Source organism: Podarcis tiliguerta, assembly GCF_965153285.1.
Source record: "Podarcis tiliguerta genome assembly, chromosome: 9".
In the NCBI taxonomy this organism is placed as follows: domain Eukaryota; kingdom Metazoa; phylum Chordata; class Lepidosauria; order Squamata; family Lacertidae; genus Podarcis; species Podarcis tiliguerta.
The window spans coordinates 17,834,126-17,849,680 of record NC_139542.1 but is presented as its reverse complement, the minus strand read 5'-3'; the positions used below and the strand labels follow the sequence as shown (position 1 = coordinate 17,849,680).

Below are 15,555 nucleotides of genomic sequence, written 5' to 3'. Positions count from 1 at the left end.
TGGTGGCTCCTCATTTGAGGAACGCCTTCCCTAGTGATGATCACTTCTCTCCCTTAATATCAAGAGAGGAGAGTGTTCTTGTGCTCAGGTCCTGCTGGTTTCCCACAGGCATCTGGTTGGCCACTGTGAGTACAGGATGCTGGACTATATGGGTCACTGGCTTTTAGCTCAGTCAATGCAGCATGGCAACTAAGTCAAAGTTTGGCTTAGCATGTCATCTGAACCTGGCTTCATGGTTTAGCTTGATCTTCCTAAACCACAAGCTGCAGCCAAGGTTTGTTTTCGGCTACAGATCTTGGTTAAGGAGCAAAGAGCTTAATCATGAACTTGGAACTGGAGGACACACTAAGCCAAACCTTGGCTTAATTCTCACGCCACACTAAAAAGACAAGGAAGAAGCAAAGCAGGTACAAGCTTCTTCCTGAGAGCCAGCACATCTGCACAATTCCAGTATGCCATAGTTTGGCTTACTACGCCAAGTGACCGAGGCCAACACATGGACATCTGTGAGCATTGTTATGGGCACCCATCTGTCCCAAGAGACAGTGGAGTGAGTCTCCGGGGGTGAAGTCAAACCGCTGCATTAGCAGCAGCGAAGTTACCTCCCCAGGGTGCACACCTGGGCAGGTAGTGTGTATGGAGATCCTGGTCTGCCCAGGCAAGACCTCCTCTTGGCCTTTTCTGATGTGGTCCAAAGGAAAGCAGAGCAATGCATTTGGCACCAGTTTGGCTGTAGGAGTTGCCAGAAGGAGGCATACAAGGCACCATCCAACCATCTTAGGGACTCCACTCTGGATCTGTGTAGGAATTAGACTTTAGCTTTTTCTTCTCCCAAATATATTCCACAAGGCAGTGGAAGTTTAGGGCAAAAGTTTTCCTTCTTCTAGATGGGCTACATTCCCATTCCCAGACCCATCTGCCCCTCACTTCCCTCTACAGCATGTGAAGAAACCACCTTCTTGACCATTGGACCCACTACTGGTCTTTCCAGCTAAATCTGCTGAAGTCTCTCTTCCCATTCAGGGGATGACCCTAACTCACTGAAGGATTGAGACCCAGCAGCTACCCTCACCCGGTTTACTCAGCCAGTCTAAGCCATTCCCAGGGTATGTCTGCTGTCGCACGCTGACAGCTTCTAGGAGCCACAGGTGATAGTTGAGTGCAGGGTGGGGACCAAAGGTGGAAAAGCTACCCTAGAAGTAGCACAACGTATCCCCCACCAGAGGAACTATCTCTCTCCTAACACCCCCCCCCCACACACACACATACGTAGAAGGTCATATGTTGTTGTGAGCAGACAGCTTCAACATATTTTCTTCACTTAACCATGAAATCACAGCCTACTGAATCACACAACCCCCCCTAAAAATGATATAGCTAGGACACTGTAGCTAAAGTTCTGAGAAGCTTCTATTAAATATTTGAGGCATGGTCAAAGTGGCACTTCCACATGTATCCCCATCTCTGACACAGCTGATTCCTAAACCATCTTCCTCAAGGTAAGTTTCCATTAACTGAAATGACAGGCTTTATGTTGAACCTTGAGTTCTGCATAGATTCAGTCCAGGGGAGAGAAATATGCCAAGGATCAAATGTGAAATGAACAGTGAATATATTATGCTTATTTCCTTTAATTTATTTGTTGTGGTAAACATTTAATGCAGAATTAATTAGAAATGGATGGCTTATTAATTACAGATTAGACTGTATGTGCCCAATTCACACATCTACACAACGTAAATGTTATTGTGCATCAATAAAACATTTTCCGTTGATCGTATACCTCAGTTATTATTCATAGCTATCAATACTTTTCTCTAAGTGCTCTGCATTATTTATGTAATGTGCTAGCCATTAAAGCTCATGCCATATTTTTCTCCCCAGAATGGTTTGCCCTGCTTGCTTATAGCTCGTTTTGACAAATTAACCACTGATACTAGGAGTGCAGCTTTTGCTTCCTTTTGCTGATGCTCTTTCTGTTTGCCTTCTTGGTGCAAGTGAGGGCAAAGAGGGCTCAAGCACATGTTTGAGGTTTGGTGCTTCGCTAACACTAGTGAAATTCTCAAATCTGATTGCACCACAAGTGGATGCTGTGTTAACACATACTTGGTTAAAGGAGCCTGGGGAGAGGGGAGCTCAAATTTAGACATGTATTAGTTTTTTGGCATTGGATTAGTTTCCCAGCTACATTTTTTCTCTGCATTTCCCTGGGGAAAAGCAGTGAGACAAGAGGAATTATGGAAATGCCCACAGACACAAAACTGAACCTTTAGCGTCATTGGCCCAGCCCTTCCAATAGAGATTTAGCAGCTGTCTTCTATTTTATCCTTTAAAGTCTTCTGAAAACCTTTCTTTATGACCAGGCTCATGCAGATAATTAAGACAAACATCTGCTGTAATAGTTAGCTAGTGATCTGTTTTATATTTTTATGAGGGTTTTTTTATTGCGTATATATAATAGTTGTAAAGAGCTTTGATTTTTTAAAAATAAAATTGTGCTATACAAGTATTTTTTAATAAACAAACAAAAACAAGTACAAAATGCAAGGTGTGTAAATGAGAAGGAATTACAAAAAGATAAAAGGTAGATATTTGTCTTCTATATATTTTAAGGCAAAAATTACCTACATCCTTACCTTAAATACTAGTTCCCCTATCAAACCGTTCCAGGTCCCATTCTCCAGGGGGCGCCCATACTTGTGATCTGGAGCAACATAAATTTCATACGTGAAGCCAAGATATGTGGATAAGGATTCTAAGACATCGATGGAAAAGCCCTGGTATTTCTTTGGTTTCCCCAAAACATTTTCTGACACCATCACAAATGGCTCCTCCTAAACAGGGAAGAAAGAGAGGCATCTGAAGTTGTAGCAATGTAATGACTTTTTGCACTGACTGCAATGGAAAGAAACGTTTTCAAAAACTTGTTTTCTGTTATTTCTATGATTCTATGAATTATTGTTACAGCACTGCACCACTTTCCATAGCAGGACAGCCTTCCACAGTTGTTATTCAAACCAGGGCAGGGTCAAATTGCTATCAAACTTTCTATCAGCAGCATCAGGAGGATCCCTGCTAAAAACACAGCAGATAATCCAACTACTCATGTCAAACCATCTTTCAAGATTCCCTTTAGCTGGCCTTTGGCAAGTTGTTATGTCTCAACTTCGGTTCCTAAGCTGTATGCTGACAGCTGCCACCCAGACTGGCTGTGAAAAGGAATAAAAACTTCGAACCATGTATGCATAGCATTCATTTTTCATGTTTAAAAGTAAGTTTTTAGTCCCCAAAGTTCAGGGAAGTGGTTCAAATTCTATCTGACCCCAGAGTTGTCTGCGACTGGACTTAACTGTCAGCAGTCCTTTACCTTTACCTTTTTATGCATGGTTTATTGTCTGTGTGTTTGGCTGCTTGGTTTTAAGTAATTTTGGGTTTCTCTGGGCAAGATAAAGCAACTAAGAAATAATAATAATAATAATAATAATAATAATAATAATAATAATAATAATAGCCTCTACGATTTGTTTTTTATATTGAATATGCTCTGTGTATGGTTTTGTTATTGTTTGTATGGTTCTGTGTCAGTTTGTACATATGCTTGTGATAAATGAATAAAAAACTATAAAATAAAATATTTTCTCATCCTTTATATACCCAACTAACTATTGAATTCTGCAGGACAAGGCATCCTGCAGGTACAATTCTATTCAGTCATTCTGCATGGTGTCATGATCAGGCCTTCCCTGTGGTGGCAACTAACCTTTGGACAGACACAATTTACACTGTCTTTCAATGACTGTTGCAAACTTTACTGTTTCAACAAGTCTTTTAAGTGGAGATTTTTATCCCAGCCCATATTTTTATTGGATTCAAAATTGTTTTGATGTATGCAATTGTTTCAGCTGCTCTTATATGTGTAACTTTTGAAAATTGTTTGAACTGTTTTTATACAAGCAATTGCATTAGATGTGATTTTATTGTAATGTGGAATTGCTTTGCGAAGTTCATAGGAAGCAATTCATAAATTAAATAAAATAACAATAGTTTAAAACAAGAAATTTCTACCAATCTGCAGCAGCCAAAAGTAGACATTATTCAACAAAAGGATCCCATTAAATAGTCTTCCAACATAGTTTTATTATAATCATATGAAACATGATCTCAAAATAGGTTATTAGAAATGAAAAGGGAGAATCATTTCAGTTTTCCTCAGCGACTACTCCCTGCCACATGCAAAAATAAAAATATCAGAAATATTACGCCACTGAAAACCTATGTGCTTATTAAAGAAAAGCAAATAATAAATTAGTGATAGACATTAAGGTGTCAGATTCCCCATGCAATAAATCTGATCAGCTAGAGTAAATGAGATCTTACACGCACGCACATCTTTGTAGTTTATCAATCCAAATATATTATGCAGTGTTTCCTTGATCTCTTTGGAAGGGGAAAATGGGTGGTTTAAGAGACGATGTTTCATATATCAGGATGGATTTATTCACATCAGTTGTCAGGTTTATTAGGTAATAGTGACTCATAATTCAGAATTAGAATTTTGTTAGTCAAAAGTGCATGCTAATTGTTCATCAGATTTATAAGACAGTTTGAAGCATGCAAGCAGCTTTGTATTAGATTCTAAGATTTCATTAATGAATGTGCAACAGCTGGCAAGTAAGGAAGTTCAGACTGGTTTCCATTGTGTGAGACACAGACAACAGGAATTTGATTTCAGAAAGGCTTTTGACAAAGTCCTCCATGATATCTTATGAAGAAGCTGGTAAAATGTGGGCTGGATAGATAACTGTAGGTGGATTTGTAGCTGATTGACTGACCAAGCCTAAGGAGTGCTCACTAATGGTTCCTCATCATTCTGGAAAAATGTGACAAATGGGGTGCCACAGGGTTCTGTACTGGGTCCGTTGTTCAACATCTTTAATAACAACTTGGCTTAAGGAATTGGTGCAACACCCATCAAATTTGCAGATGACACCAAACTGGGAAGAATAGCTAATGCCACAGAAGACAGAATCAGGATTCAAGATTATTTTAACAGATTGGAGAACTGGGCCAAAACTAACAAGTTCTACAATTAGGCAGAAATAACCAGCTGCACTGACATAAGGTGGACACATAGCTTGGCCGCAGTACATGTGAAAAGGATCTAGGGGTCTTAGTAGACCATTGGGCTGCATCAATGGAAGTACAGTGTTGAGATTAATGGAAATCATAGAACGACTTTGTTCTGCCTTGGTCAGACCACACCTGGAATACTGTGTCCATTTCTGGGTACCACCATTTAAGGAGGATATTACCACCTGGAGTGTGTGCATAGGAGGGCTCCCAGGATGATAGAGGATCTGGAAACCAAGCTTTATGAGGAATGGTTGAAGGATTTGGGTAAGTTTAGCCTGGAAAGGAGGAGACTGAGAGGAGATATGAGAGCCATCTTCAAATATCTATAGGGGTGTCACATGGAAGATGGAGCAAGCTCGTTTTCTCCTGCTTCAGAGTAGGACCTGAACCAATCGATTCAAGTTACAAGAAAGGAGATTCCAACTAAATATAAGGGAGAACTTTCTGACAGTAAGAGCTGTTTGACAGTGGAACGGACTCCCTCAGAAGGTGGTAGACCCTCCTTCACTGGAGGTTTTTAAGCAGAGGTTGGATGGCCATGTCTCTGGGATGCTTTAGTTGAGATTCCTGCATTGCAGAGGGTTGGATCAGAGGACCTTTGGGGTCTCTTCCTACTCTAAGAAACATTGCAAGATATTAATATTTTTACTGACCCCACAAACATTGCAAGATATTAATATTTTTACTGAGCATGAAAACAATAGCTATACTTGGACTTTTTCAGCCTTTGGACTATGACTAGTTCTTGTAAGCCACACAACTTTTGTGGAGAACTTCTGTCAGCATTCAACTCACCAATGAATCTTGAGCTGGTGATAATGATGAGTTGCTGGAGGGGACATAACTCAGTGCCAGACCATGTCCCCCCCCCCCCCCAAGTAGTCCCCTTTCTCCCTGTTAAGGTCTTGTCTTTGGCAGGCCTCCATCAGCACCAACACCTGGACATGGAGCCAATAATAAATACCTGGCAGGGACGGGGTAACCTCTGGTGGGATAGATGCACACGATTCGTCCCCTACTATGGTGCTTGACTTTTAAAAGGTACCAAGGTGGCAGGGATAAAGCCTCAGGCAAGTGACTAAGGCATCACTGCAGTATTTTACCCTGGGAAAAGCTTTACATCTTGATTTTGTCTTTTAAAAAGATATTTTAAAGTTTCAAAAAGAAAAAAAATCAAATTTTTACACACACACACACTTGTTTACATTAAACCATAGTCCATATCAGTACCTATGGGGTTCCCTGAACCCCTGGACTTTCCACCACTTGGCTTCCAAAATTCATCTTCCTTTTTTAACTGCATCTAATTGCATTTATCCAAATTATTATACTTCATTTTTATCCTTTGTTGTTTTAAATCCTAACATTTTTAGAATTTTACAGTGTTCTTTAATATATTCTATTAAGTTATGCCATTCTCTATTAAATTTGTTAACCCCTTGGTGCCTGATCTTCCCGGTCAGCCTTTCCATCTCCACATTGTCTACCATCTTCATTATCCATTCTTCTTTCGATGGGGCTCTTTCTTCTTTCCATCCCCGGGCAAATAACATTCTTGCTGCTGTCGTTGTATACATAAACAGTACTTTCTTATCCTTCGGTAATTATCGAAAGAATTACATCTTGATTTTGTCAATGGTGTAGCCAGCCCGAGGCTGGTATAAAAAGGCCCCTAGTAACTAGGCTACTAGAAAATGCTTCTCAACTGGACTACAGGTTTTAATTAACATGTCAAACATGTTTGATGATTAAGAAAACATACTTCTGTTATGAAGAGTTAATACCACTAGGCTTATTTTGCATACATACATCTATCTGTCAGAACCTTTATTTGTTAGTTTCTTTGCACTGTCTTTCCATCTGACCTCACTGCTTACTGCCACTCCCCTAGGAATAAAACTTCATGCATTTGAGGAAGCAGGACTCCTGTGGCAATAATAAATGTGTTAAGTCTTCAAGTTGCCACAAGAGTCTTGCTCGGTTCTGCTGCAACAGGCAAATGCGGCCACCCCTCTGGAAATCTCAGCTGGGAGATTTTAGCTTCTCACCGAAACCATGGAAACTGTCTTTATGACAATTTGCAATCCAATGTAATTGTTAATCCCCAGGGGTATATTTCAACAAATAACAGATGCAGATCGAAACCCAAAAATCTTTTTCGTCTTTCTCCTGGAGATAAAAGGGCAATTATTTTATTTCTAGCTAATGTTTGATGATGATCAGAATAAAAAGTGAACCTATCTGTTAATGGCTAGTGAGACCACACAGCTGGAAAAGAAGAGAGAACTCAAAGCGACAGTTGAGGAGGGATTTCCCCCCCTTTGGCCTTTTATGAGACCCAAGAATATACTGACACTTCATTACTCAGGGCATGAGTTCAGTTAGGGTAACATGAGTTTGCTAAATGGTTTCACAAACACTCTCATCAAATTATAGGGAATGTGCAGAAGTGATTTCTGCTGATTGTCGTTCACCGGCTCCCTGCTGAGAAATCAGAGGCGTTATCACCTTCTCTGTTCCCTGCAAGATATATCTGGAGATGAAGAGGAAGGGCCTCAGGAAAGAGAGTTTCATAAGACATTTCCTGATCAAAATAAAGAGCTCTCTTAATGCTAATTCACATATTGTGTGTGTATGGAAGGGGGCACTGTTTCCATTCTGGTAATGCTGGTCTTAATCCAGCACCCTGCAGCCTCAGAAAACCCTGCTTTAACCTCTTCTCACCCACCAGGCTGCCATTGTGCTTGATGTGCTGTTGTAAGACAAGATGCTCTAGCACAGCAGCACTGAGCAAAGCAGCATGGGACAAGGAAGGGAGCTAATGCTAAGAGCTTCTGAGCTCCATTCCAAGTCTTCTCATTTATGTTGACTGAAGAGAGGCCCATCTTAGATGTCTCACCCTGTACATATATGCAGGGATTTTTTCCAGCCAGAACACAGTTCCAGCACCTCTCAGGTGGGTGCCATTGCCATTCTAAGAGAACAAGGAAGGCATTTATGGTGAGGTCCAGCATCTCTTTTCTAGAAAAATACATTCCCAGGAAGGCTGGGGCTGTAATGTCCTTCCAGCACCAAGAAAAGTCCATTCTATTCGCCCAGGTCTTCTACCACATCAACTAGCTGGCTTTAATCTGTTACTTTTATTTTATTTTTGCTAGCTTTTAATGTATGTTTGTTGCTCTGCTGCATTCATTCATGTTTGTGACTGTATTGTTCATGTTTTGATTTTACTTTGATTTATTCGAGAGCTTGTGCTGAAGATCGGCATATCAATCTGCAAACAAACTTCTTTTCTGTAAGCAAAGTGGTCCTTGAGCTCCTTTCTCTACTTTCCTCTCAAGTCAGGTTTCCTAATTTCCCCAGCATCACAGGGTGCCATTGTTTCTAACATCATTGTTCTAAAAAGCACAATGGAGGAGCACAAAAGGGATAGAGCTCATTAGTACAGCACATGTTTTGAATGCAGAAAGTCCCAGGGTTTAGTCCCTGGTATTTCCAAAGGAAAAAGGATAGCTTTTGGGTAATGCAGTAGCTGAAAGCATGGTGGAGCTGCACCACTCACCTGACCTCCCTCTGGCTGTGTTGTTGCTGGATACCAGGGTGGAGGAGGACGGATGAGGTCAGCATGGTACAAACACAGCAGCAGGACCACTGTACTGGCTCTGCCACACATGTGCACCATGCCAGCCTCAGCACAGTCTCGTCCCTCTCCCTGTCCATCCTGATCTGCAGCAGCAACTCAGCTGGAGGGAGGTCAGGCGAACAGCGCAGCGCAGCCCACCAGACTGTCTGCCACTGATGTGATGGAACCCACCATGTGGAACAGCCTCCTTTTGGAAACAAAGCATGTGGTTTCTGTTCTATATTTCTGGAATATGATGAAGACTTTTCTATTCACCCTGACATTTCCATGCCAACCAATGCCTACTTTGTGTCACCACAAAACACCGGATCCCACGTTTTTGTTGGGTGATAAAATAAATCCACCTTCTGCTTTCCCTACAAATTCTTGAGCTCTCATCTCTTTTAAACTATAGCAAATTGTCTGTTTTTTTGTTGTGTTCTTTAAGTCGATACTTATCTCGTTGCAAATGGATGTCTCCCTTTAAAAAGGAAAACATCTTTTGAACATTCTGCCAAACACAAATAAAAGAGCAGAAAGAGAGAGGGAGAATGTTGATTGGTAAGAAATGGAAATGGAATCTACAGGGGTCCAGAGCACACAGTAAAGTTTGATCTGCAAATGCATGACCTTCTGTGCTCCTGTTGAAAGAAGTGGTGAGATCAGGTAATTAGACTGACTGTTAGTATTCACAGAGCATATTAAATGACCTCTTTGACTATCCTTTATATTTTTCTGATCATACCGGGATATGTTATTTTAATATTGATATTCTAATCCATTAAGATAAGCTCTGCAACAGAGTACAACCTTCTTTTCTGCTAGGAAATACAGCTAACACCTACTCACTACCCCACACAGAACTCTGCTCCTTTGATTTTGTTAATATAGGTAACAATTCACAAATGGTAGCTCTCAGTGTTGGTTTTAAATGGGACATTTCACTTGAGGATCTCATTCTGTTACTCCAGTGGACCAGATATCAAACAGCCCACAATGATTGTATGCCATCATGCTAAATCACAATTTAGTGTGACAAGTATTGTGCTCTTGCTTGCCCTTTCCTTCTTATGCAATGCCTCTGAGAATGGAAACTGCCCCCTTATTTTCAGTAAACAATAGTTTAAGAGTGTTAATGTTAACCGTGGTTTGTTTTTTTAAAAAAGCAGTCCCACAATTTATGGTTTGAATTGACCCATTTCAAGCATACCATATTTAACATTAACCACAGTTTAATTACCCAGATTACATGGCAAAATGTGTTTAATCTAAAATGGATGTGAAAGCTTCCAAACATTTTCTTACAGCCACACTAGAGGCAGAGAGGGGAATGGAGAGCACACGAGCCAAGGTTTGCCCAGGCTCATTTTCAGCATTCCGAACCATAGTGTGATGTCCAAATGCAGCCTACGTGTTCCTTCTCTCCAAGTATACTTTCTAAGTCCCATCAGCCATAAGCATTGGCCATGCTGGGTAGAGCTGGTGGCAGTTGGAGCCCAACAACATCAAGAGGATGAAAGGTTCCCCATCCTTGCTTGCCTAAGAGAAGCAGAGGAGAATTCTGAACACTATAATTGCACTCTGTCCCAGTGGTGCTCTAAACGCAGCCTCAAACTAATATTTAAAAAAGTTTTAAATAAACCCACAAGCTGCAAGCATACATATTGATTTTAAGATTTATTAATGTTTGCCCTTTTCAAAAATGGTGGGTGTTGGTGAGCTCTGAGAACTGAATGATGAGCTGCCACCCCTTCTTTCTCTCAGGTGACAAGGAGCAGACATTCAGTAAAAAGGAGGTACTTAGAAACGTCAGAGTATCTGCAAACCACTGTTCAAATGCCAATTTCAAGCTTACATGCCTTTGTTACCTTCTTTGACTTCTCCAAAGTTTTAGCTCCCCAAGTTTCAGTGTTAATCATTCTGGACTTTATTCCCCACAAGCTTTCAGAAAGAATATGGAGGCACCAATACTTCATTTTCTTGATTGCTTTATTGACCACTGTTCCATCGTTTACACTTGGGCAAAGAACGGCATAGCAGCTTGTTATTTTTAATTGAACAGCAAAATGCATTACCTTGATGTTGGGAATCAATGGCTAAAATTTAATTGAAACATTTAATATTCTAGTTACAGAAGCTCTGCTCCTAACAATAAGAAGATTTTTTTTAAAAAAAGTCTGAACAGATAATAGGCTAAAGGGAAAACACAAACACACACAATGAAGCATCTTCCCCCATAAGCAGCTGGCCAAGAAAGACCATTAAGAAACTGTGGATATTAAGGCTATGTCTAGACAAGGCAGGAGTAGAGTAAATGAGAATGATAACTGTATTTCAGGACCTTGTTTTCTTATTACTGGCTTTGCTCTCAGGTCCCAGTGAATTTCAGACTCAAAGAAAAGTTTATGCAGACCACTGGCTCATTGGGCTATCTACCATCACTGCACTTCTTCCATGAGACGGCCCTCTGTATGTTTTTGAACTATGGCCATGCTGTCTGGCAGTAAAGGGGATTGTACTACAAAACATACGGAGAGCACCAGGTTGGTGAAGGCTACTTTAAGCAATCTCTGCTTCAGGATCAGGAACAAGGATCATGTACAGGATCCCCAAAGATAAGAGAAAAGCTCTCTTTCTGCAAACATCTCAAAGGGATTTGATGATTGCAGCGGTTGGTGACAACCAAGCTTTTCATTCCCAGTTCTCTGCTAATGGAACCTATCCTAGAGTAAGCTTTTGAAAAAAGAAGTTGAAGGTCAAAGATGCTCCACTCTGCCTGATTTTGCCACTAAGATCCCATTACCACGGCCCAGATACTGTTGCTGCTTTGGGATCCTCCTCTCCATGCTTCGGAGGCTGAAACTTGACAGTTGCATGATTCTTGTGCATATTCTGGGATAGCAGTTACTCCCAGGGTAAGTGCTCTCCCAAAATATTTTTCCCCGACTATATGTCATTGTCTCTCTCAGCTTTCAGTCACATTATATTTAGCTTTATTGTTTCCCTAATAATGGTCTCCATGTTAGGTTTCTGTTACTTGTCACTGTGCAGTGCTTGGAGTCACGATACTCTGTTTACATTGCAAAGAGATTCCAGACTGTTGGAAGTCTCATGGGAAACGGATGTTGATATTACTAGTTTCCTGTTTCTTTATATCTATTTGCCTCTCTGCTCTCACAGAGAGAGGATGTATATTTCTTTTCTGTCTGCTTAGTTAGAAATAAAACTCTTGGTAATGTAGCTCATATTTCTCATCCTTCTGCTGCTGCGTAACATGCCTGGAGCCTCATCAAAGGCTCAGGTTGTGAATCACTGTCGGAGGACTCAACCGGAGGAGTAGCTCGGTCGAACACAAGTTCCGACACTCCACACCTCAAATTAATCTTTCTGGACCCACGCATTTCCAGGCAAACATTGCCTGTGTCCTGTTCTGGTCCTATGGCAAGGCTATCTCAGCACCATGGAGAGCTCCTAGTGCACAACTTGTTCTGACAAGCTTGGAAGTGAATGAGGTCTTTTGAGCCCCGGTCTCCAGTCCTCCCATCCTATGTCCTACTATCTCTAGCCCATCTCTCCCCTTGTGGAGAAATGTAGCCTCTTAAAGGGTGGACCATCTGGCCTGACAGTGGGTACTTCTCCTGCATTCTAGATGCACTCCCTCTGTCAATGGACTGTAGGAGAACTTGGTCCCTCAGACCAACAGAAATATGCCTGTGAGGGCACCTGTGAGTCCTGGAGATGAGACATCTGGTTCATTGGGCTGCTACCTGCCAGCCTCAGTGGTCTCTTGATCACCAAGGAGCCAGAAATCTAGCCTGGTTCCTTATACGGCAGCACTGTGACCTCTGACTCTGTGTCCTGGGCTGGATCTAGGCATTGTAAACGTTGTATGAAAAATCACACTTGCAAGAATGGAACTCCACATCGCCATCTGGTGTCAGTGTTTTAATGCATATACTACATATAACACATATAAAACATTTTTCTTCACAAATGTAGCTGAGTTCTTGGTGACTACAGGACTCTGGAGTCCTGACAGTCTAAAACAATTTTCTTTCTGATGTAGGAGTGAATAACTTACTTTTAAGCACTTGGAAAAAGGTAGCCCCCACCTCTGTCCCTTTGTAATTCGTGCACTGGGCACCAGTATGAACTAGAACTCCCTGACCGATTGTGCTCCATACGATTAAGATTAGAATATTCATTCAACCATGAATGCCTTGTCAACCTATAAAATGGCCTTAGAAAAAGTTTTTAACCGCAGTTAGCTGCTACACTGAAAGCAATTAGATCTGTTTAGATACAGGATTACCTGAGGATTTTTTTAGAAGTGCCAACAATTTCAAAACCCATATTACTTACTGCATGTTATCTGTTTTAAATTAAAAATGACTGCCTCCCAGGAATCTCATAAAGCATATTTCATTTTTAGTGACAGGTTCCAATCCAAGGCCTGGTGTGGCTAGAAAGAATAGCAAATAGCCAAGTGCTTCTGTCATGCATCAATCTTCATGATGATTTTATTCATCCAACAATAAAATGAGCCCATTTATCAGGGAGGCTGTAAATTACTAGCATTTCAGTTTTTCTTCATAGGTTTTTGCTAGGAGACAGCTGTTCTGCTCTCTTTTCTTCTGACTGAGATGTGAAGCAGAGAGAACAACAGAAAGCAAAGCAGAAAGTTCTGCTGCCTTGCCACCACCCAGTTTCTGTCAACTAAAGATTCCCAACAAATCCTAATGTAACCATCAATTATTTCAAAAATAGGGTTTTTTTTCAACATGAGTTGATTGTATGCTTTCCCAAATAGTAGTAGTAGTAGTAGTGGTGGTAGTACTGGTTGTTGTTATGAACATTACTATCATTTCTGTAGAAATGGGACCTGCAACACAATTCCCCTCTCCCGCCTTTCCACCCACCTTCCTATCTATATTCTTTGGCAATTGAAGAAACTGTGCCCTATTTTTTTCTGCTTGGGGGGTTCCCTACTAAGACTTTTTCCTTAAAATTTTGTATTGGTAGTTCTGCAAAACCCGGGGGGGGGGGTGTCCACTGGGCCAGCTGATACCCTTTTTCTTTTGTGTGGGTGATGCCATTTAGACAACATAAACAGCAGCACTCACAGCCTGAACATAATGGTACTTTACAGAACAACAGTATGGCAGGTATCTGTCCTGAGGATCTTACTACTACATTAAGATAGAAGGAAGAGAAGGAGACACAAGAGTAGCAAGAGACAAATGTGAGAATTCACAGTGGCACCTAATTAGACTTTGTTTTTGAATAATCACAACACACTTGCAACACACACATAAACACAACAGGCCTATTAGGTGAGAAAGGTAGTGAGATCATGCCTTGTTCAAGGCCATCACACTGAACAGGGTTGTAAGCAAGATTAGATGTTTTATTGTACAAATTTCCAATCTCCCCAAATCACTGCACCATATTGGTCCCACAGAAAGCAAGATGGAAGGAATGAAATGAAAGGAGACCAGGATCTGTTTAGTGAGGAGAGTGAATAGAAACAGAGAGTGGGTGGGGGACAGAAATTGTATGCCCATCTTCGAAGTCCCTCTTCTTTCTCTGAAATCACCAATTTTTTAAAAGAAAAAGATGTGGGCAGACTGTAGACAATGATCCAATAGCAGAACATAGGCCAACTTCTAGTATTTCAAATGGCACTTGGTGGATAATTGCAAAGAATGGATTGATCCAGAAAGAAGTGCATGTGCAATGCATTGATCCAACCAGGTACTTTTCATACAAAGTGCTTTGCTGGAGCAGTGCATTCTGTGCAAGAGTCTCAGGAACCAGCAAGTGCTAGATGATTGATTGGTCAACTGATCACTCACCGTATTTTTTGCTCTATAAGACTCACTTTTTCCCTCCTAAAAAGTAAGGGGAAATGTGTGTGCGTCTTATGGAGTGAATGCAGGCTGTGCAGCTATCCCAGAAGCCAGAACAGCAAGAGGGATTGCTGCTTTTGCTGCGCAGTGATCCCTCTTGCTGTTCTGACTTCTGAGATTCATAATTTTTTCCCCCTTGTTTTCCTCCTCCAAAAACTAGGTGCGTCTTATGGTCTGTTGTGTCTTATAGAGTGAAAAATATGGGACTTTAAATGTAAAAACCCACTGGTGGACTGCCGCTATAAAAAGAAATAGAAGAGACCATGCAAATCTGAATCAACCCAGTACTTCATATTAAGCAGGGATGGGGAAAGAGTCACAATATAAAAAAGTTGTTTTTTGTAATGAATCCTTCCAATAGCCTTTTTTGTGAAAATAAATGAAATACTATTTTTTAAAAAACCCAAAGCTTTGAAATAAATGAGTGAGCAAATGGTATCAATACTGGAGAAAAAGACAAGTGTGATGGTTCCCTGTGCCATTATTGGCCATCTGAATATATTTGCATACTTCATCTCCCCTTTCTTACGGTTGGCTGTATGAGCCTCCCTTGCTTTATGATGAATATTTCATTTCAAAGAGAAATAGGCAATGTGTGTTAGAATTCATGATTGTGTGCTAGCATATAGGATCATTTGCAGCAAGTCAATAGAAAATATACCAGCATGATATAAACAGGCTTCAGGAGGGCGGGCAGAACTGAAATGTCATTACTGTGAAAACAGAACATAATTGTCAGTAGAGTGACTGACATTAAGTTCTGGAAAGAACACCAGTTCTTTAAAGCAGGTAGTAAGGTAAAGGTAAAGGACCCCTGGACGGTTAAGTCCAGTCAAAATCAGGTATAGACAATTGGCTGCCTCTAGCCCAGTTATAGCCCTGAAGCAATTT

At 40.9% G+C, this 15,555-nt stretch overlaps 1 protein-coding gene across 7 annotated transcripts in view; it reads right to left on the bottom strand.

Annotated features, from left to right (window-relative positions):
- The window catches only part of GRID2 (glutamate ionotropic receptor delta type subunit 2), a 787,745-nt gene that overhangs the window by 171,727 nt on the left and 600,463 nt on the right, over positions 1-15,555 (bottom strand). For all 7 annotated transcript variants that reach the window (XR_014501814.1, XR_014501815.1, XM_083398274.1 and 4 more), the window contains exon 10: positions 2,637-2,834. Coding sequence is in view for 5 of the 7 variants with exons in the window: in XM_083398274.1 (XP_083254400.1) it covers positions 2,637-2,834 (198 nt within the window). In the remaining 2 variants the exon portion in view is untranslated. The remainder of the gene's footprint in view (positions 1-2,636; positions 2,835-15,555) is intronic.